At 41.6% G+C, this 23,897-nt stretch overlaps 1 protein-coding gene across 8 annotated transcripts in view; it reads left to right on the top strand.

The window, feature by feature from the left end:
- The window catches only part of LOC124007098 (kelch-like protein 13), a 66,924-nt gene that overhangs the window by 20,414 nt on the left and 22,613 nt on the right, over positions 1 to 23,897 (top strand). For 5 of the 8 annotated variants that reach the window (XM_046317400.1, XM_046317399.1, XM_046317401.1 and 2 more), the window contains one exon: positions 18,814 to 18,955. In XM_046317400.1, the coding sequence (XP_046173356.1) occupies positions 18,814 to 18,955 (142 nt within the window). Of the gene's footprint in view, positions 1 to 14,675; positions 14,748 to 18,813; positions 18,956 to 23,897 lie in introns of all 8 variants that reach the window. The other 3 variants (XM_046317396.1, XM_046317395.1, XM_046317394.1) reach the window with 1 other exon arrangement.

Below are 23,897 nucleotides of genomic sequence, written 5' to 3'. Positions count from 1 at the left end.
GCTTTTTCCCTTATAAAAATGACTAACAAAAAGACCAAACTTTAATACTGAGGCATGCCCTTCCTAGCCCGGCCCAGTTGCTATTTTTCCTTCTGATTCTAGGTTTCTCTATACAGCCTACGGTAAGGATGGGAATAGGCTCTGTGTGCTTAGCTTCTCCCTTTTCACTAGATATGGCCGTTTTCAACATGGAGACTGAGTAGCATATGGTGATGCCTCTTTAACATCTACCACATGGATAGGGTGGAATTTTAGTTTTAATGTCACGGGCAAAAGTACAGTGGAATAAATACATTTCTAATAAGAGCTAACATCTGCATTGCTTGCTGTTTGGGTTTTTAGACTTTGTTTCTGTATAGCACTCTGACATCTGCAGATCTGTAAAAAGGGCTTTATAATACATTATAATACATTTCATTGATTCATAACCTCAACAATTCAGTAATCAATATTAATGCAGTACTAAAAATAAGTTAGTAAGTAAGTATGCTATATACAGGGCCAGTTCCAGGGTCAGTAAGCTATATACAGGGCCAGTTCCAGGGTCAGTAAGCTATATACAGGGCCAGTTCCAGGGTCAGTAAGCTATATACAGGGCCAGTTCCAGGGTCAGTAAGCTATATACAGGGCCAGTTCCAGGGTCAGTAAGCTATATACAGGGTCAGTTCCAGGGTCAGTAAGCTATACACAGGGCCTGTTCCAGGGTCAGTGAGCTATACACAGGGTCAGTTCCACTGTCAGTAAGCTACACACAGGGCCAGTTCCAGGGTCAGTGAGCTATACACAGGGTCAGTTCTACCGTCAGTAAGCTATACACAGGGCCAGTTCCAGGGTCAGTAGCTATGTACACGGTCAGTAGCTGTATACAGGGTAAGTTCCAATACTATATTTACAATGTGCATGGATACTTGAGTGATGGAGGTAGATGGGTATAGGGGTAAGGTGACTAGACATTAGGATATATGATGAACAGAGTAGCAGCTTCGTAAATTAAGATTATATGTGAGTGTGTGTGTAGAGTGAGTATAAAATGTGTGTGTGTGTGAGCAAGTGAAGTGTGTGTGTGTGTTGGAGGGTCAGTGTGCGCGAGTCAAATCAAATTTTATTGGTCACCTACACATGGTTAGAAGATGTTATTGCGAGTGCAGTGAAATGCTTGTGCTTCTAGATCTGACAGTGCAGCAGTATCTAACAGGTCATATCTAACAACTTCCACAACAAAACCTAATACACACAGTCTAGTAAAGTAATGGGATGAGAATATATAAGTATAAAATATATGGATGAGCAGTGACAGAGCGGCTAAGATGCAATAGATGGAATAGATAGTGTATTATGCAGTATATACATATGAGATAAGTAATGCGAGAAATGTGAACATTCTTAAGTGTGTAGAATCCTGTGAGTGTGCATAGAGGCAGTGCAAAAATAAAACTAGATAGATAGTCTGTATATAACTAGACTCAGTCCGTATAGCCATTTTGTTAGCTATTTAGCAGTCTTATGGCTTTGGGATAGAAGATGATGTTCAGGATGTCCCGTTTCAGACTTTATGCACTGGTGCCACTTGCTTTGATGAAGCAGAGAGAACAGTCTATGGCTTGGGTGGTTGGAGTCTTTAACAATTTTCCGGCGCTTCGTTTCACACACTGATTATAAAGGCCCTGGATGGCAGAAAGCTCTGCCACAGTGATCTACTGGGCTGTCCTCACCACCCTCTGTAGTGCCATGCAATCGAGGGTGGTGCTGTTGCCGTACCAAGCAGTGATGCAGCAGGTAAAGATGCTCTCAATGGTGCCGCTGTAGATAGTGCAGCCAAACATTTTTTCAACCTCCTGAGGGGGAAGAGGCGCTGTTCGTGCCTTTTCCACGACGGTGTGTAGACCATTTTAAGTCCTTAGTGATTTGGACCCCAAGGAACTTGAAGCTCTCGACCCGCTCCACTGCAGCCCAGCTGATGTGGATGGGGGCGTGTTCCTGTAGTCCACAGAAGAAGATCTGGTGTGTGTGTTAATGTGTGCTAGCTGGAGATTATTATAGAGAGGGGTCTGTGTGTTTGCCTTCAGTGATTCCACTCGTGTCTAAATATAGCCTCTGCCCGTGGTGCAGATTTCACGCTTAGAAGGAATGGCAAAGGTGCACTGCCCAGAAGACCCATGGAAGTTCACTGGGAATTTCAGGTGTTTATCCTTGCCACTATGCAAAGTCCTTTACAGTTAATTTCATCCTTGCGTCAAGGACACTGATAAAATTATATTCAGCGGTTTGTGCTATTTTAACATTCAGAAACATTTTCCCGTCTGTCTTCCTCAACTAATGTCCATAAGATTGTTTGACCCTATGTTAACCAGTGAAAGACCAGGCCATAGGACAAATTAGTTTAGGCTGTACGATCTGATCTTCAAATGACATCATATTAATGAAACATTAGGCCTACGGTGATCAACAAGAAATGAAATGGAAGTGGATTATTTTTCTATGGCGGCGTAAGGAGAACCAACACCCTCATGTCCTGATTTTCCTGGCATCCGAGGGAAAACAATTCACTTAAGTGAAAAAAAGAAACATGTAATAAACTGTCTGGAAAGCATATTGTGCAGTAAGACTTTCCATTTGGTGACCGAATCAGCTCATGCAAACATTGATCTCTACTCCCTGAGGAATGTAGCAGGCTGGCCCTAACCCAAACATTGATCTCTACTCCCTGAGGAATGTAGCAGGCTGGCCCTAACCCAAACATTGATCTCTACTCCCTGAGGAATGTAGCAGGCTGTGGCCTTAACCCAAACATTGATCTCTACTCCCTGAGGAATGTAGCAGGCTGTGGCCCTAACCCAAACATTGATCTCTACTCCCTGAGGAATGTAGCAGGCTGTGGCCCTAACCCAAACATTGATCTCTACTCCCTGAGGAATGTAGCAGGCTGTGGCCCTAACCCAAACATTGATCTCTACTCCCTGAGGAATGTAGCAGGCTGGCCCTAACCCATCATGGCTGCTCCGTATCTCTATTTTTGGTTCTCTGTCCACTGCTCCCAGTTCCCTTGACACCACTGTTTTACCTTGTTACGATGAGGCTGGACACTACAGTCCAATTTGACACTGCTGTTTTATCTTGTTACGATGAGGCTGGACACTACAGTCCAATTTGACACTGCTGTTTTATCTTGTTACGATGAGGCTGGACACTACAGTCCAATTTGACACCACTGTTTTACCTTGTTACGATGAGGCTGGACACTACAGTCCAATTTGACACTGCTGTTTTATCTTGTTACGATGAGGCTGGACACTACAGTCCAATTTAACACTGCTGTTTTATCTTGTTACGATGAGGCTGGACACTACAGTCCAATTTGACACTGCTGTTTTATCTTGTTACGATGAGGCTGGACACTACAGTCCAATTTGACACTGCTGTTTTATCTTGTTACGATGAGGCTGGACACTACAGTCCAATTTGACACACTGCTTGTGAGGCTTTCCAATTTGACACTGCTGTTTTATCTTGTTACGATGGGAGGCTGGACACTACAGTCCAATTTGACACTGCTGTTTTACCTTGTTACGATGAGGCTGGACACTACAGTCCAATTTAACACTGCTGTTTTATCTTGTTACGATGAGGCTGGACACTACAGTCCAATTTGACACTGCTGTTTTATCTTGTTACGATGAGGCTGGACACTACAGTCCAATTTGACACTGCTGTTTTACCTTGTTACGATGAGGCTGGACACTACAGTCCAATTTAACACTGCTGTTTTATCTTGTTACGATGAGGCTGGACACTACAGTCCAATTTGACACTGCTGTTTTATCTTGTTACGATGAGGCTGGACACTACAGTCCAATTTGACACTGCTGTTTTATCTTGTTACGATGAGGCTGGACACTACAGTCCAATTTGACACTGCTGTTTTATCTTGTTACGATGAGGCTGGACACTACAGTCCAATTTGACACTGCTGTTTTACCTTGTTACGATGAGGCTGGACACTACAGTCCAATTTGACACTGCTGTTTTACCTTGTTACGATGAGGCTGGACACTACAGTCCAATTTAACACTGCTGTTTTATCTTGTTACGATGAGGCTGGACACTACAGTCCAATTTGACACTGCTGTTTTATCTTGTTACGATGAGGCTGGACACTACAGTCCAATTTGACACTGTTGTTTTATCTTGTTACGATGAGGCTGGACACTACAGTCCAATTTGACACTGCTGTTTTATCTTGTTACGATGAGGCTGGACACTACAGTCCAATTTGACTTGTGTGATAATCATCCTGGCTTGGCAACCAGAAAAGTGGAGTTTCCAACCTAGTGGCCCATACCATAGCAGGGGGGCTTGTAGACTAGATGAACTGTAACTTGTTTAACCACACATTCATTAGTCTCATTACTTTCAAGAGAGCGAGCCGGCCAGGAAATCTCTTTTTCGGAAATCTCTTTTTAACTGTTTTAGCCTGGTTTCATCATAAGCATCTTACTCTAATCTTACATTATTCTTCTTTAGTGAATGGGCTTATTAAGTTGTGTGTGGCCTGGCCTGGCAGGTACAGCAATGCAATACCACGTCCCCAGTCCACTGTGATAGACAGCTAAACACAACAGCACCACATTTCTCGTAGTTTGATTGTCCAATGTTTTCAAAAACACTCCAACACTCATTAAGCCTACATGTTTTGTGCCCCCTGCGTATCAATTCAGTACGGTTGAGAAGAGCGCACCCTCAAAAACCCAATATAAATGTGATTTGATTATGCAATACTCAGGATTTATTGACACAATAGGCTAGTAATAATGCTTGTCTACAATTCAGAGTGCTCTCCCTCCCAGACAGTGTTTTCTGATGAATCATACCTCTGCTTTCACAAAATGGCCACAATGAACCTTTGCTACAGAAATAGACATTTGACAAGTAATACTTTCTTCAAGGGGCAGTGCGGTTAAAAATGTGATTTTCAATGTTTTTTGGTGATATTTCCACACTATGAGGTCGAAATAACACTATGATACTGCCCTGTTGTCTTAGAGCTTTTTCAAAACAATGCCTGGATTTTTAGCCTGCTCAGGTGGGATGAAACTTTTGGTCCACATCATGACGTCACAATGTGATCTGATTTGTAATAGACCAATGACTGTTCATCTGGTTAAGGGGGTGGGCTCTAGTCCAGCATATCTGCCAATCAGGGCTGTGTAAAATACTGTATCTTCACATTTGTTTCCTAACACCAAAGAAGCTCAGGAAAATAAATGATAATGAAAACACCTCTGACATATTTTTTAAATAAACAGTTATTTCAAATCAAATTTTATTGGTCACATGCACATATTTAGCAGATGTTGTTGCGGGTGTAGCGAAATGCTTGTGTTTCTAGTGCCAACAGTGCAGTAGTATCTAACAATTCACAATAATACACACAAATCCAAAAGTAAAACAATTGAATTAATAAATTAATAAATATTAGGATGAGCAATGTCGGATTGGCATTGACTAAAATACAGTATATACATATGACATGAGTAAAGCATTATGTAAACATTATTAAAGTGACCAGTGATTCCATGTCTATGTATATAGGGCGGCAGCCTCTAAGGTGCAGGGTTCAGTAACCGGGTGGAAGCCGGCTAGTGATGGCTATTTAACAGATGTCCTTGAGATAGAAGCTGTTTTTCAGTCTCTCGGCCCCAGCTTTGATGCCCCTGTACTGACCTCGTCTTCTGGATGATAGCGAAGTGAACAGGCCATTTCCTTGATGATATTGTTGGCCTTCCTGTGACATCAGGTGCTGTAGGTGTCCTGGAGGGCAAGCAGTGTGCCCCCGGTGATGCGTTGGGCAAAGTGCACCACCCTCTGGAGAGCCCTGTGGTTGCGGGAAGTGCTGTTGCCATACCAGGCAGTGATACAGACCGACAGAATGCTCTCAATTGTGCATCTGTAAAAGTTTAGGGTTTTAGGTGCCAAGCCACATTTCTTCAGCCTCCTAAGGTTGAAGAGGCACTGTTGCGTCTTCACCACACTGTCTGTGTGAGTTGGCCATTTCAGATTGTCCGTGTTGTGTCGCCGAGGAACTTAAAGCTTTTCGCCTTCTCCACTGCGGTCCTGTCGATGTGGAAAGGGGCTTGCCTCCCTCTGCTGTTTTCTAAAGTCCACGATCAGCTCCTTTGTTTTGTTGCCGTTGAGGGAGAGGTTGTTTTCCTGGCACTACTCCGCCAGGGCCCTCACCTTCTAGACATACAGTGATGATTTAAAAATACAATTACTAAGACTGCATGGGGCCTTTAATCTATGTAGGCTAAATGGAATTGATATCGGCTTATGCAGGTGTATGTGTTCAGGTGGAGGAGACTTGAGAGGATTGGTATTTTATTAATGTTGAGAATAAGTCTCTAATAGAATTGGCCTTTGCCTTTTTACGAATAAGAAGTGCATTTTCTCGAACACATGGATTGCTGTCTGAGACAGTCAGTGGAGAATAGATGCTGCAGTGTGTTTGGTGTGGCTCCTCTTCATAAGCTGCATTCACCCCAAGGTTTATTTCTGTTCCAGACCGCTCAGATAGGATGGCATTACGGCAGCTCCCAGTAGCATTAGCATATCTTTCTTCCTGACTTTTTAAATTATGAAATAGAAAATCTGCTGACAATACTGCTGGATAAATAAATGCTGGAGATCTTAAGCGTTTCTCAGTAAAGCACATTTGGTGCAGGATTGGTGACTCATATTGCGTGAATGGAACTCTATTCTCCTTCATATCAGAAATGTCAGTTTTCTTGGCATAATCTCTCAAACTATCCCATCAGTGGATGCTCACAAACTGCAGATCACCTGCACTCATATTAATGTAGCAGGAGAGGATACCAGAGGGTTGCGTGAGCATTATCAATCAAAGGTTTGTTTAGCTGCTGTGTCGACTTAACAGTTGAGTGCCATCTGTTTGCAGTTCAAATGCACCCTGTCTTTAATAAAAATGCCCGCTGCTTATATTACATCATGGCTACTTTTTTGTCTCGTTGAAAATTCTGACATCAAAGCTAGTATTATTATACACCTAACATTTTCTGTAAATTAATCTGTTGTTTTTTCTCTTCAAGTGCTTGGTGCTTAATTTGCAAATGGGTATAAACACTAATGGGCACAGCAACCATTTTATTCTTTTCTTGTAAGCAGCGTCCCGATTTCAAAAGTCAATGGGGGGGGGGGGGAGTAGAAAGGCACCTTTCTGTTTGATCTGGCCGCTCCCTCAAGCTTAATCCAGAGGCCAGCGTCGTGTCCAACAAAGTTAAAAGTGATGTTGGGTAGTCAAAGATGGGGATGTGCTAAGGTCAGTCCCTCAGTGTATCTCATTCACAGGGAGAAGAAGTCTAGCACAGAATGAAATCGCATCACAGCTGCCCCTCACACCAGTAGCCTATTGGAACATACTGTAGTATATCATTATTAATTATTTTAGGGATTTTGCTGTTCTTTTCTTTTACCTGTCTGAAACAATGTCCTGGTTTTATAAAAAGACACAGTAGAGGAGTTCATGAGGTGAATTAGGATTTCCCCGATGTGCTGCAAGGGGTCTTTTCACCTCCTTTGAGGTACTGTTGGCCAGGTAGCAAATATGGTATCATCCTGTGTTGGTGTTGGAGGGAAAACCTGGGCCAAACTATAACATTGTAAAACATGACTTGCTGCGAATGAGTGGCTTTGTTGGATCAGCATGCTGCATAGCATCTAGTCATTTAATTTTACTGAACCAGTTCTCTGGGGGAGGGGGGGTATTGTCTTTAGTTGGTGTTTGTGATGTGTTTTTGTGCAGTATGTTTCTTTTAATTCTTTAATTGTTTTGTCAGTAAAGGCATTATCTTTATTTTGTTATTCTTAATTCCAATGATTGTCACACAAACAGGAAGTGGAGAAATGGCCTACTAAACAGTGTCCGTTTGATGAATGAGCAGCTGTCAATGGGTTTTATTTCCTCATTGTAGGGTGGAGATAGAGGAACAGAGTGTTGTGAAACCATCTATCTTTAGTTTTAATCCAATACTTCCCCACTTTTATAAATTAATCCCTCAAACAGATGTGTGAATGAGAGGAAATAGAGACAGTCTGCTGCTCTTAAGATGCATGTTTTCATTATAGTCATCTTCCAATTTACAAAAGCAATTAAGATGCATCGCACACCTAACCCCCATCCAATTTGGCCAATTTTAATTAATTATTCCCTGATGTATTTCTGATAAATGGTTCAGTCCACATTCCATAAAGCAGACCCAGGTTTTGAATGGGTTGTGAGTGGCTGAGTAATTTTTTATTTATTTATATATATATTTATATATATATATTTATTTATATATATTTATTTATTTATATATAATATATTAGACCGATCGATCTCTGGATATCTAGATGGATCTCTAAATGGATAGATGGATCTCTAGATGGATAGATAGATCTCAATATAGATGGATAGATAGATCTCAATATAGATGGATAGATAGATCTCAATATAGATGGATAGATAGATCTCAATATAGATGGATAGATAGATCTCAATATAGATGATCTCAATATAGATGGATAGATAGATCTCAATATAGATGGATAGATAAATCTCAATATAGATGGATAGATAGATCTCAATATAGATGGATAGATAAATCTCAATATAGATGGATAGATAAATCTCAATATAGATGGATAGATAAATCTCAATATAGATGGATAGATAAATCTCAATATAGATGGATAGATGGATCTCTAGATGGATAGATAAATCTCAATATAGATGGATAGATAAATCTCAATATAGATGGATAAATCTCAATATAGATGGATAGATGGATCTCTAGATGGATAGATAAATCTCAATATAGATGGATAGATAAATCTCAATATAGATGGATAGATAGATCTCAATATAGATGGATAGATAGATCTCAATATAGATGGATGGATAGATAGATCTCAATATAGATGGATGCATAGATAGATCTCAATTTAGATGGATAGATCTCAATATAGATGGATAGATGGATCTCAATATGATAGATGGATAGATAGATCTCAATATGGATATATAGATAGTTAGATCTCTTGATGAGAGGTCAACCGATTTTTATGATTTATGACACACACACACTTACTTTAAAAATTGGCCGATTGATGACAATATACTTTTGTAACAATGACAATATACCTTTGTAACAATGACAATTGCAACAATACTGAATGAACATTATTTTAACTTAATATAATACATATGGGCTTTTGGATGGGTGTTCTTAAGGTGATTCAACAGGTTGGTGGTATGTTTTGATTTAGCCGTTGCTGACCCCATGCTTACATCTTTATCACAAATAAGACACCTTGCTTTCCCTGATGCCAATTCCATGTAATAGTCCCACACTGGTGCTCTGCCATCTGTAAAACACACAGACACTGAAGTGACAATGATACTGAAGAGTCTGCTTCGGAGACAGATACTCTCAAATGTTTGAATAAAAATAGAGTTTAAGTAATCTGTGATGAATGTTGAAAACAAAAACTGTAATTTCTATATGCAGGTAATCCTATTTTAATAATGGACATGGTTAAGAATTGACCACCAAAGTGCAAGTCATATTTCCCATGACACCTAGAAAAATCTGAAAAGCGGTTCCTTCATTAATTTATTCCATAGGATATTTTTAGATGAACTTAAAATAAGGTCTATGTTTCGTGTAGGCTTACACCACCTTGCCAATTTTATAACTGTAGATATCCATAGGACAAGGTAACTGATCAATATTGGCTAAATATAAGCGAAGATCATTTTTTTTGTAGAGTGAATTTATGAAAATATTTTGACAAACGTTACATTATCCTAGTGAGATTTACGCGGGTATCAAAACGCCGAGGCGGTTTAAGCCTGAACAAAACACAGACCTTATTGGAAGTAGATCAAGACATTCTCTATGGAAGACATGAACGGTAAAATAACGAAGGAACCCCTTTCAAGTTCAGCCGCAAGTTATTACAGGAATTACAGCGCGTCAACTATTTCTCTCTAAACCATATACCTTTGACTATTACGAGCCTGCTGCTGCCTACCACCCCTCAGTCAGACTGCTCTATCAAATATCAAATCATAGAGTTCACTATAATAAACACACAGAAATATGAGCCTTAGTTTCTGGATTTGACTTATCACCTCGAAAACAAAACGTTTATTCCGTTCCGTATTTTATCTAACGGGTGGCATCCATGAGTCTAAATATTCCTGTTACATTACACAACCTTCAATGTTATGTCATAATTCCGTAAAATTCTGGCAAATTAGTTCGTAAAGAGCCAGGCGGCCCAAACTGTTGCATATACCCTGACTCTGCGTGCAATGAACGCAAGAGAAGTGACACAATTTCACCAGGTTAATATTGCCTGCTAACCTGGATTTCTTTTAGCTAAATATGCAGGTTTAAAAATATATACTTGTGTATTGATTTTAAGAAAGGCATTGATGTTTATGGTTAAGTACACATTGGAGCAATGACAGTGGTTGATTGATTGTTTTTTATAAGACAAGTTTAATGCTAGCTAGCAACTTACCTTGACTTACTGCATTCGCGTAACAGGTAGGCTCCTCGTGAGGCAGGTGGTTAGAGCGTTGGACTAGTTAACTGTAAGGTTGCAAGATTGGATCCTCCGAGCTGGCAAGGTAAAAATCTGTTTTTCTGCCTCGTTCCTAGGCCTTCATTGAAAATAACAATGTGTTCTTAACTGACTTGCCTAGTTAAATAAAGATTAAATACAGGTGTAAAAAAAAAAAGGCAAAATCGGCACCCAAAAATACAGATTTCCGACTATGAAAACTTGAAATTGGCTCTAATTAATCGGCCATTCCGATTAATCGGTCGACCTCTACTCTAGATAGATAGATAGTTGGATAGATATATGCTGAACAAAAATATAGACGCAACATACAACAATTTCAATGATTTCACCCAAATTCATTGGGGCCTAATCTATGGATTTCACATGACTGGGAATACAGATATGGATATGTTGGTCATAGATATCTTTATAAATAAAGGTAGTGGTGTGTATCAGAAAACCAGTCCGTATCTGGTGTGACCACCATTTGCCTCATGCAGCAAGACAACATCTCCTTCGCATAAAGTTGATCAGGCTGTTGATCGTGGCCTGTGGAGCATTGTTCCACCCATCTTCAATGGCTGTGTGAAGTTGCTAGATATTGGCGGGAACTGGAACACGCTGTCGTACACAGCGTGTTCCACATTACATGTCTGGTAAGCATGGAACTGGGACATTTTCAGCTTCGAGTAATTGTGTACAGATCCTCTAACATGGGGCTGTGCATTATCAAGCTGAAACATGAGGTAATGGCGGCGGATGAAGGGCACAACAATGGGCCCCAGGACCTCGTCACGGTATCTCTGTGCATTCAAATTGCCATAGATTAAAAAGCAATTGTGTTCATTGTCCGTAGCTTATGCCTGTCCATACCATAACCCCACCGCTACCATGGGGCACTCTGTTCACAACATTGACATCAGCAAAACGCTTGCCCACATGACACCATACACGCTGTCTGCCATCTGCCCAGCACAGTTGAAATCGGGATTAATTAGTGAAGAGCGCACTTCTCCATCGTGCTAGTAACTGACTTCAGGTGAGCATTGGCCCACTGAAGTCAGTTACGACGCCGAACTGCGGTTAGGTCAAGCCCTGGTGAGGACGACGAGCACGCAGATGAGCTTCCCTGAGACGGTTTCTGACAGTTTGCAGAAATTCTTTGGTTGTGCAAACCCACAATTTCATCAGCTGTCCAGGTTGCTGGTCTCAGACGATCGTGCAGGTGAAGAATCCTGATGTGGAGGTCCTATGGCATGGTTACACATGGTCTGCAGTTCTGAGGCTGGTTGGACATACTGCCAAATTCTATAAAATGTCATTGGAGGCAGCTTATCGTAGAGAAATTAACATTAAATTCTCAGCCAATTGCAAGCTCCCTCAAAACAACATCTTTGGCATTGTGTTGTGTAACACAACTGCACATTTTTATAGTGGCCTCTTATTGTCCCCAGCACAAGGTGCACCTGTGTAATGTGGAGGCTAAATAAAAGCACACCTGTTTAGGCGAGGTACACCTGTGTAATGATCATCAGCTTCTTGATATGCCACACCTGTCAGGTGGATGGCAAATGAGAAATGCTCACTCAAACAAATTTTTTCACTAAATTTGTTTGTGTATGGAACATTTCTTGGATCTATTTCAGCTCATGAAACATGGGACCAACATGTTGCGTTTTATATATTTATTTATTTTTACCCTCTTTTTCTCCCCAATTTCATGGTATCCAATTGTTAGTACCGTAATTTCCGGACTATAAGCCGCTACTTTATTCCCACACTTTGAACCTCGCGGTTTATACAATGACGCAGCTAATTTATGGATTTTTCCCGCTTTCACAAGATTCATGCCGCCAAAAAACTGAGCACCGTCACATAATGTGACGTAAATCGAGCGCGCTCAAACTTCCCATCATTCTGATTACGGTAGTAATTTTCTCACCCTCATCATGGCAAAGACACGGAGAAATGCATATAATGCAGCTTTCAAGTTGAAGGCGATAAATCTGGCTGTTGGAAAAGGAAATAGATCTGCTGCATGGGAGCTTGGCCTTAATGAGTCGATGATAAGACGTTGGAAACAGCAGCGTGAGGAACTGACTCAGTGCCGAAAGACAACAACAGCTTTCAGACGGAAGAAAAGCAGTTGGCCCAAAGTATTTGCAGCCACTCGACGTCGGTGTAAATCGTGCATTTAAGGTGGCGCTCCTTGTTCAGTGGGAGGCTTGGATGACAAGTGGGGAGAAATCCTTCACTAAAACGGGCCGCAAGCGAAGAGCATCTTATGGTCAAGTCTGCCAGTGGGTCCTGACAGCGTGGAGCATTGTCAAAAAATCCACCATCATCAACGGGTTTCGAAAGGCTGGACTGCTGCGGTGTTGAAGGGGCAGCATGAGCTCAGCGGGGTATTTGCCTCAGGATGAAAGTGACGAGAGCGACAATGAAAACGATCCAACATCGGATGAAGCAATTCTGAGGCTATTCAACTCTGACACCGAAGGAGATGGCTTCAGTGGTTTCAGTGCACAGGAGGAGGAAGATAGTGACCAATGGCTTTCTTGGTAGGCTACTGTTTTAATTTTTGTTACAAGCCGTGTTTCGTTTAAAGACTGTAAAGTTCATTTGTTTCAATGTACCGGTAGGCACCTGCGGCTTATAGACATGTGCGGCTTATTTATGTACAAAATATATATTTTTAAATAATTCAGTGGGTGCGGATTATATTCAGGTGCGCTTAATAGTCCAGCAATTACGGTAGTTACTATCTTATCTCATCGCTACAACTCCCGTACGGACTCGGGAGAGGCGAAGGTCGAGAGCCATGCGTCCTCCGAAACACAATCCCAACCAAGCCGCACTGCTTCTTAACACACTGCCCATCCAACCAGGAAGCCAGCCGTACCACTGTGTCGGAGGAAACACCGTATACCTGGCGACCTGGTCAGTGTGCACTGTGCCCGTCCCGCCACAGGAGTCACTAGTGTGCGATGAGACAAGGATATCCCTGCCAGCCAAACCCTCCCTAACCCGGACGACGCTAGACCAATTGTGCGCCGCCCCATGGGCCTCCCGGTCGCGGTCAGCTGCGACAGAGCCTGGACTCAAACCCAATCTCTGCTGGCACTGCGACCACTGCGCCACCCGGGAGGCCGCGTTTTATATTTCTGTTCAGTGTGTATTTTTATAGATTCTTTTTATATATATATATATAGAAAAGTATGAACTTAAACCAGGTAGAAAGTGTGTCAATTATTATAATGAACTAATTAATAAATAATTTAATCTCTCAACAATTTTTCTTTAATCACAGTATTTTCAATCTAGAGATTTGTGGTCTCAAACCATTGAGTTTATTAACATTATTCATCAATAATATGGGCAAAATTGTGTTATTGACAATGAAAGAGGTGGGAATGTTGTTCCCTTCTCATAGAATTGTTACATTTACTGTCAATATAGCATAAAAAAAAGATCCAGATATATTTTGCGGATTTATTTTTCTAGACAATTTTGGTCCCGAGGCAAAACTTGTTCACAAAAATTGGCTTAGTCTGTACATTTTTATTTTGTGCGTGTGTGTGTTTTTCACTATAAATCTGCTGCTCGTGGATGAAACGTCAGATGCCATTTGTGTTTGTTCCTCCCACCGACAGCAAGAAACAGAGTTTTTATGACTGGGATGCTGTAAGTCAGGGGTCCCCAATTACTTTCAGTCATGGGCCGATTCTTCCTTGAGCGGATGATATGGGGGCCGGAACATAGTTATACATAATTTGTACAAAGCAAATTGACCACAATAATCCCAAACTGTTATATAGTATTTGACAAAACAGAATAGTTTCAAACCTTGATTAAATTGGGATATAATCACATATGCCCCTCTATTTATGCCTAAGAATACTTGAACAGATTTACTCAATTAAAATCACTTACAGTGTTTTATGTCTAAGAACAAACATTATTATTATTTTTGCTCAGAAAACTTGGGAGGCCAAATAACATCACCCTGCTCTAGATGTTGTTTTCTTTGTTTTTCGTTCCGGCAGCCACCAGCACTCCTTTGTGGTATGGACAACCCACTCTCTCCTTGCTGCTTCTCCGACTTACCACCTGACAGGGTAAATGTACCAGTACCCTGCCTGTGCTGTGTGTCAGTGTGTTTGTCACTCTTCAAGCCATGAATCCTCAGCATCTAGGGGTGGTGGTTTTCACCCTGAATTCCTGCAGGCTAGAGCCCACTAGGCCATCCACCCTCACCTCCCTGTAGAAACACTAGAGCCCACTAGTCCATCCACCCTCACCTCCCTGTAGAAACACTAGAGCCCACTAGGCCATCCACCCTCACCTCCCTGTAGAAACACTAGAGCCCACTAGGCCATCCACCCTCACCTCCCTGTAGAAACACTAGAGCCCACTAGTCCATCCACCCTCACCTCCCTGTAGAAACACTAGAGCCCACTAGGCCATCCACCCTCACCTCCCTGTAGAAACACTAGAGCCCACTAGTCCATCCACCCTCACCTCCCTGTAGAAACACTAGAGCCCACTAGTCCATCCACCCTCACCTCCCTGTAGAAACACTAGAGCCCACTAGTCCATCCACCCTCACCTCCCTGTAGAAACATACCTGATAGTATTAACTGACCCCCTGATTGTCTCATCCAGTTACATTCATTAGAGATTCCTGGATGATCATCATATCATGTGTTTAAAATAACTTGTAAAGAATGTGTTGTAAATAAATATGGACTGGTTGTCCTTAGTTATGGTGGTAGCCCTAGATCTATAAATAGATCTCCCTTCGTGTGAATTCGATTTTTCTTTGTTAGTTTTAGTTTTATATATTTTTGCATTATCATGGTTTTTACATGCCGTGTGAGGAGAATGAGATTTGCGATTATTCTTCCCAGCCTCTCTCTGTCTGATTATTCTTCACAGCCCCCCTCTGTCTGATTATTCTTCACAGCCCCCCTCTGTCTGATTATTCTTCCCAGCCCCCCTCTGTCTGATTATTCTTCACAGCCCCCCTCTGTCTGATTATTCTTCACAGCCCCTATCTGTCTGATTATTCTTCACAGCCCCTATCTGTCTGATTGTTCTTCACAGCCCCTCTCTGTCTGATTGTTCTTCACAGCCCCCTCTGTCTGATTGTTCTTCACAGCCCCCTCTGTCTGATTGTTCTTCACAGCCCCCTCTGTCTGATTGTTCTTCACAGCCCCCTCTGTCTGATTATTCTTCACAGCCCCCCCCTTCACAGCCCCCTCTGTCTGATTGTTCTTCTGATTACAGCCCCCTCTGTCTGATTATTCTTCACAGCCCCTCTCTGTCTGATTGTTCTTCACAGCCCCCTCCCTTCACAGCCCCCCTCTGTCTGATTATTCTTCACAGCCCCTCTCTGTCTGATTATTCTTCACAGCCCCTCTCTGTCTGATTATTCTTCACAGCCCCCCTCTGTCTGATTATGCTTCACAGCCCCTCTCTGTCTGATTATTCTTCACAGCCCCCCTCTGTCTGATTATGCTTCACAGCCCCTCTCTGTCTGATTATTTCAGCACTGCCTATCTTTGAAGTAGAAACCATTGAATCATTTTTTAATGCAAAATGATTTGATGAGAAGAAGGGGAAAGAACGTCTTCCGTCCACACAAACTGCCCCATTTCTAATAAAAGTTACTGTCTGGGCTTTCTTCCCAAGTGAGCCTGAATGTGTCTGACTGAATTGTTACAGCATTAAAGCAGCATTAAATCTGTTCTGTTTAAGGAATTCCCACGGCAGTTGCATGCTCCATTGTGATTAGGAGTGTGGAGCAATGTTGGCCATGATGCATCTCGTAAGAGTGCATGGTGCTACTTTTCCTTGTCTGGGAGAACGACTTCCCAAAGTGAGCTCCCTCTCCTCCTGCATGTCCTCAAGTTAATGACCCTCATGGTTTAGGTGCTGTGCCCTACTAATCAGTGGAAACACTGACAGTCCCCGGTAATTATAGGCCTGATTAAAGTTTCTGTAGTTAAAAAGATGTTGCATCGCTGTGTTGCATAGAGCACTAGTATTGCTTCATCGGGTTCGGAGTGGAGCGCTCCTATTGATGGAGCGGAATGTGGCGGAGGAGTTGAGCACACCATTATGATTGGCTCAGGGGCATCAACCAAAGCAAGTCGTGTCATTCTCTCACAATCTCAATGAGAGCATGGCCAGACCGTCTGACATCAGAAACTATGGGATGGTAATTGCAGTTTCTGATGGACAGAAGTGTGAGGATGATGACAGGATAGTGCAGGGGTATTCAACTCTGACCCTACGAGCTCTGGAGCCTTCTGTTTTTCTGTTCTACCTGATCGTTAATTACAACCAACTGGTGTTTTATTTTGTTGGTTTTTAGTTCTAAAATATTATCTTATTTTTAAATATATCTCCGTTATCTTTTATACATACTTTATATCTGGTTTTAGTCTTTAGAGTTTACACTGACAATGTTTTAACATCCCAAAAATTATTTCTCCCCCCACCCCAAATGATTAAAAATTATAATTTTAAATTGCAGTGGTGGCCACGATTTAACAGACTTGTTCACCACTGCTATATGCATGTAGGGGAAATAGGACCTCTTCACTTGTTAATTCTGTGTATTCATTATCCTTTTCCTCAAACCCCCTTCCTTAGCCTCTGTGCTGTACAGTGCATTCGGAAAGTATTCAGACCCCTTGACTTTTTCCACATTTTGTTATAGCCTTATTCTAAAAATGATAAAATTGTAATTTTCCTCATCAATCTACACACAATTTCCCATAATGACAGAGAAAAAAAGTATTAAAAACATTTACAGAAGCATTCAGACCCTTTACTCAGTACTTTGTTGAAGCACCTTTGGTAGCGATTAGGTTGTCAGGTTGGATGGGGAGCGTCACTGCACAGCTATTTTCAGGTCGCTCCAGAGATGTTAGATTGGGTTCAAGTCCGGGCTCTGGCTGGGCCACTCAAGGACATTCAGAGACTTGTCCCGAAGCCACTCCTGTGTTGTCTTGGCTATGCGCTTAGGGTCGTTGTGCTGTTGGAAGGTGAACCTTCACCCCAGTCTGAGGCCCTGAGAACTATGGAGCAGGTTTTCATCAAGGATTTCTCTGTACTTTGCTCTGTTCATCTTTCCCTCGATCCTGACTAGTCTCCCAATCCCTGCCGATGAAAAACATCCCCACAGCATGATGCTGCCACCACCATGCTTCACCGTAGGGATGGTGCTCGGTTTCCTCCAGACGTGACGCTTGGCATTCAGGCCAAAGAGTTTAATCTTGGTTTCATCAGACCAGAGAATCTTGTTATTCATGGTCTGAGAGTCTTTAGGTGCCTTTTGACGGCCCGCTTGGAGTTTGCCATGTGCCTTTTACTGTTGGTGGAATGCGGCAGAGATGGTTGTCCTTTAGGACGTTTTTCCCATCTCCACATAGGAACTCTGGAGCTCTGTCAGAGTGACCATCGGGTTCTTGGTCACCTCCCTGACCAAGGCCTTTCTACCCCTAGTGCTCAGTTTGGCCAGGCAGCCAGCTCTAGGAAGACTCTTGGTAGTTCCAAACTTCTTCCATTTAAGAATGATGGAGGCCACTGTGTTCTTGGGGACCTTCAATGCTGCAGAAATTTTTTGCTACTCTTCCCCAGATCTGTGCCTCAACACAATCTTGTCTCTGAGCTCTGTGGACAATTCCTTCGACCTCATGGCCTGGTTTTTGCTCTGGAATGCACTGTCAACTGTAGGACCTTATATATATATATAGTCGGGTGTGTGCCTTTCCAAATAATGTCCAATCAATTGAATTTAACACAGGTGGACTCCAAGTTGTAGAAACATCTCAAGGATGATCAATGGAAACAGGGTGCACCTGAGCTCAATTTCAAGTCTCATAGCAAAGGGTCTGAATACTTATGTAAATAAGGAACCTGTTGTTGCTTTGTCCTGATAGGGTATTGTGTGTAGATGAGAACAAAATAATATTTAATCCATTTTAGAATAAGGCTGTAACGTAACAAAATGTGGGAAAAGTACATGGGTCTGAATACTTTCCCGAATGCACTGTGCTTGCAAAACACACTCAATAAGTTGATTTTTATTATAAATGTGTGCTTGTACTGCATGATTGTGAGCTAAACATCTCTTTCCCTCTCTCTTCCCCTCCCTCTCTGCCTCCCCTGAAGATCCCTCGTGGAGGACGACGACCCTCACATGAAAGTGTCGCTGGGGTGTGGTGACATGGGCATATCTGCCCACCTACAGGCTTCCAAAACAGGAAACACTCGCTTCTTCACAAGCAACACACACAGCTCAGTGGTCCTTCAGGTGAGCAGTAATGGATGGGAGGAGGAGGTACAGGAGAGAGACTGAGAGATGGTGTTGCTTCGGAGGATGTTCAGATTGATGAACCTCATAAAAGCCCTAATGAAATATGCCAGGGTGATTTTCATGTGCCTTCAGAGGTCCAGTGATGGATTGAAAAGCTAGATAGTATGTCTGTATGGTGTCTGAGAATCTTCCAGACAAAGGCCAAGGGTCTGATCTGGCCTTTACCCAAATCTAAAAATATCTACAACACAACAAGAAATTACACAAATGGCCCTGGGATTGTTTCAATTAGGTTTTCTGTAGAAAACAGTTTTCTAAAACCCATTGTCGGTAACAAAAAGTAGTTCCTGTGCAGCACCAAACATGCTCATCTATCTCCAACAATCTAATCTCTAGTGTATGATATTTTTATGCAACTCTAAATCACAAGTCATTTTTCCTTTACTGTAGTATTGCATGGTATACCTGTACCACTGTAATATCACAGTACCAAAATGTCATGATATCAACATTTTAGAAGGAAGTAGTACCATTTCATATGATTCTACTAAAATTTTCAGCCCTAGCGATCTAAAGAACCTGCTGACTCCTGTTATAAAATGTTTATGAATTCAGTTGAATTGAAGGGACAGCCACTAGTCTCTGGTATGCACAGGTCCAGTCATATCCACTTCACTTTCATGCTCACATCACGTGTAGCAGCTGTAATCAGCCAGCATAACCCCCTACCAGCTATAACCATAACTACCAGCCCTCATTCACCCGCTTCTCTCCTTCTGCTCTTCATGAGCATCTATTCCTCAGTCAGTTCAAAAATATATCATTTAGCCATGATGGAGACGGGGATGCAGACCCTGATGGGTCTGTTGTTAGTTGTACATTTGTTACATTGGAGCAGCACTTAGAGCGAGCAATGATGATACATTGTATCATTTCATCGCCTGTTATAACCATTTTAAAGGATTTCAAAAACCATTTTGCGGGCCGTTTTAAATTAATCCCGGGACGCTAATTATTGGTTTGATAACAAACAATGTTGTTCAGTAATGAAACCTACCTAGCTAACAACCTGGTAACAATTTGATTGGCACAGGAAGAAAGGAAAAGGGTCTGCTACTCATGAGATGTGCGTCAAAGGTAGGATTCATATGGGCCTAGTGTAAGCTTAAACTATACCACAAATCAATGTCTTTCTTGTGCTCATTAAATTCTGTTTGGTGCCTAATGTTTTAAAAGTTGGGGCAGTGTGTGTGTGTATGTGTTTAGGAGCGAGAGAGTAGTGTGTGTGTGTTCATGAGAGGAAGACCGAGAGTAAGGGAGGAGAGTGTGTGTGTGTGTCTGTTAACTGAAGAGTAGAAGGTTTCAGGCAGTGTTTTCCCTTACTGACACAATAACAAGCAGATCATTATGCAGTGTTTCCCCCTCACTGACACAATGACAAGCAGATCATTATGCAGTGTTTTCCCCTCACTGACACAATAACAAGCAGATCATTATGCAGTGTTTTCCACTTACTGACACAATGACAAGCAGATCATTATGCAGTGTTTTCCCCTTACTGACACAATAACAAGCAGATCATTATGCAGTGTTTTCCCCTTACTGACACAATAACAAGCAGATCATTATGCAGTGTTTCCCCCTTACTGACACAATAACAAGCAGATCATTATGCAGTGTTTCCCCCTTACTGACACAATAACAAGCAGATCATTATGCAGTGTTTTCCCCTTACTGACACAATAACAAGCAGATCATTATGCAGTGTTTCCCCCTTACTGACACAATAACAAGCAGGTCATTATGCAGTGTTTCACCCTTACTGACACAATAACAAGCAGGTCATTATGCAGTGTTTCCCCCTTACTGACACAATAACAAGCAAATCATTATGCAGTGTTTTCCCCTCACTGACACAATAACAAGCAGATCATTATGCAGTGTTTCCCCCTTACTGACACAATAACAAGCAGATCATTATGCAGTGTTTTCCCCTTACTGACACAATAACAAGCAGATCATTATGCATCTATATTCCTTCCTCCCAGTCCTCTAGACAAATCACAGAAAGGCCTTTGCAAATATGAGCAAATCAGCCATTCTATGAAGTATTATATACTAAGCAGTGTGAAGTTAAATTCAATATGTTGGATTGAGTAGAAGTGTGAATTTCACTGCCAGGTTTTTGCATAGCACATGCACAAAACATTTTGACCATTTTCTAAATGTTCTAACTTGTTTTGCCATATATAGACAGATACACCCATGTGTTTGAATAAAACCAACTACATATTTTTCTATTGAACCTTTATTTAACTAGGTTAGTCAGTTAAGAACAAATTCTGTTGGCCAGTTGTGTGCTGCCCCATGGGACTCCCGATCATGGCCGGTTGTGATACAAGGATGAACCAGGGTCTGTAGTGACACTTCTAAGCACTGAGATACATTGCCTTACTTAGACTGCTGCGCCACTCGGGAGACAATGTACTGAGTTTGTCTGATGTTTTAAGCACACTGTTTGATTAAAAAATTAAGAAACACACATGACTCAAGAACGAGCCCGGCGGTCACACTTTAAAAAACACTAGTGCCTCGGTGACTGGTGCACGTTGTCTCGCTCTCCTCTCTACTGCAGCAAAAAGGCACCACAGCACAGCAAGTGTTTATTGCGCTGTCCGTGCTGAAGCTGCTACATCATTTCAGCCATTTAGTTTCTTTTTTTGCTTCTGACTCAAAAGCTATGTTACCGAAATCCCTAATTTGTTTAGGAAAAACATTCCCCGTTCCCTCAACCCTTGCTCTCTTTATGTGAAACATGGACGCATTTCATCGCATCTGACCAATAGGGCCCGACCTATAGCCGATCATAGTCACATCAATAAATTGCTTATAACAAACTCCAAACACAGTAATGTCGACAGCAAAATGAATGCTGAGGGCGTGAAAAAGAAACTCGAAACGGGCGAATGTATAATGGTTTCTCATGAGGGAAAGGGGAAGTCAGATGTGTGGAAGACATTTGATTTAGGAGATCAAGAAAATAGTTGCATTTTTCTGACCTTTTGGAACATTGTAAGTAATGATAATGACATTACTTTATTATTATTATTATTATAGTGATGATCGTAATAATAATAACAATAAGAAGGAGATCATAAAAAAAGGAGGGAATAGGAGCGAGGGCTGCTTGCATATCTGTGATAATCACGTGCTGTTAGATTACGATATTATTTTTCTGCCTGTTTGGAACAGTGTAAACAACACAAAATAAATTATAAGTAGTACTAGTCTGTTGTAACTGAAATTACAGCATAATAAATGCCAAATATGTGAAATTGCTTTATCCGACATTTTGCCATTGCATGAGACTCTGTGTACACGGAATCAGTAGGCTAGAAAACAAACACTCAATGGCAACAGAAGCAGCTTTTGTCTTATTTCATTAGATATATATGCATGATGAATAAAGCAAGGCACATTTAACAGTTAGGCTATTGATTATATACCAATATAAATTGGAGTTTGCCCGCTCCTCAATTTTCTTAGACAATTGGGCTAAGCCCTATTCGCACGGGGCTAGTATTACTAGACAACGTTGGTGTTGTAATTATTACACCAGAATTTCCATTATTCCAGAGGACGGTTCGGATGGGATTCGTTTTTTCCAAACTGCTCCCTGTAATTATTTCATTTTTTCTAATTAATTGACAGTTATAACGGACACCTGGTGTTTTATTTTCTAGGTGTGAAGACAAGTCCAGACGATAAAAGGGCTACACTGATAACTCGAGCTTGGTTCCCAAATTTCTAAACCATACCAAACCGTCTTTGGTATAGTGTCGAAATAATATTTGAATTGAGGAAGTGTGATCATAATCATTAGGATATTTTAGCGATCCGCATTAGACGTCCTAAATGCCCCACAGACTTCAGATGTGAGCTAAACAGTGCACTTGCTCTTGAGATGCGTTTTAAGTCTGTGGATGCGAAAGTGAACTTATTATTTCCCAACATGTAGGTCAGTTGTATGCTGCTTTGCGATCTATTAACAGAACTAGTTTGACAATATTCAATTCATACTCACAAAACGTATGAACAAAAACATTCACTGTGAAAGTTGATACATATAGGACCTTCAAATATTTTGATGATGCGCAGCACTTCATTCAATGTATCGAATCCGTTATAGTTTTCTTGCTCAAACTGTTAGAAACACCTGTCCAACTTAGACATTTCAAAACACAGGGATGTCGATTCGCATAGGTCTAGTATTATCAGAGGACCTTTGAGTTCGCCACAAAAACAGTACAAATTACTGACATGGCAGATTCGGACGGGACTAAAATGACAGATGTGGTGTTTTGTGCTTGTGCACATAATTACATTACCCGACCACACCCAGTAAAACTAATCCCGTCCGAATAGTTTTTAAGGCAAGGACTGCCTCCGCAGCATTGTTCTCAATCCCAATATGATGGTTAATTTTGCTAGTATGCACATAGCAACATAGGGAAAGGCTCATTAATTATACGGCGCACTGAAGATTGTTTCAGAACCGCATATAGTGACCATATCCACATCCATAAAGCGCATTTGTTATCAAATCATTTTGGATTTCTTAGTGTTGCACCATTTTTTAAATACATAATATAGCCATGTACAATTTCACTATCACATGTCTTAAAGTGATGGACTGTGCCGTCCCCGTGGCCTCCGCAATGGATTAGTCCTCTGAGACAGGCGCGAATCAGGTGCGACAGGTGTCTTGCGACTGCTTGACTACATGCTGACCACACCGCTCCATGCATGAGTTGCAAAATGCTTGCAAACGCCGTGTGTCTGCATTGCCAAGCCCTAAAATGAAGTCCGTTTTATTTGTGATGCTGAACACGGTGCAATTCCTGCATATACCCACATGCCATCTCCTCATTGGTTATAC

Source organism: Oncorhynchus gorbuscha, linkage group LG20 (assembly GCF_021184085.1).
Source record: "Oncorhynchus gorbuscha isolate QuinsamMale2020 ecotype Even-year linkage group LG20, OgorEven_v1.0, whole genome shotgun sequence".
NCBI lineage: Eukaryota > Metazoa > Chordata > Actinopteri > Salmoniformes > Salmonidae > Oncorhynchus > Oncorhynchus gorbuscha.
This window is presented reverse-complemented; position numbering and strand designations above follow the sequence as displayed.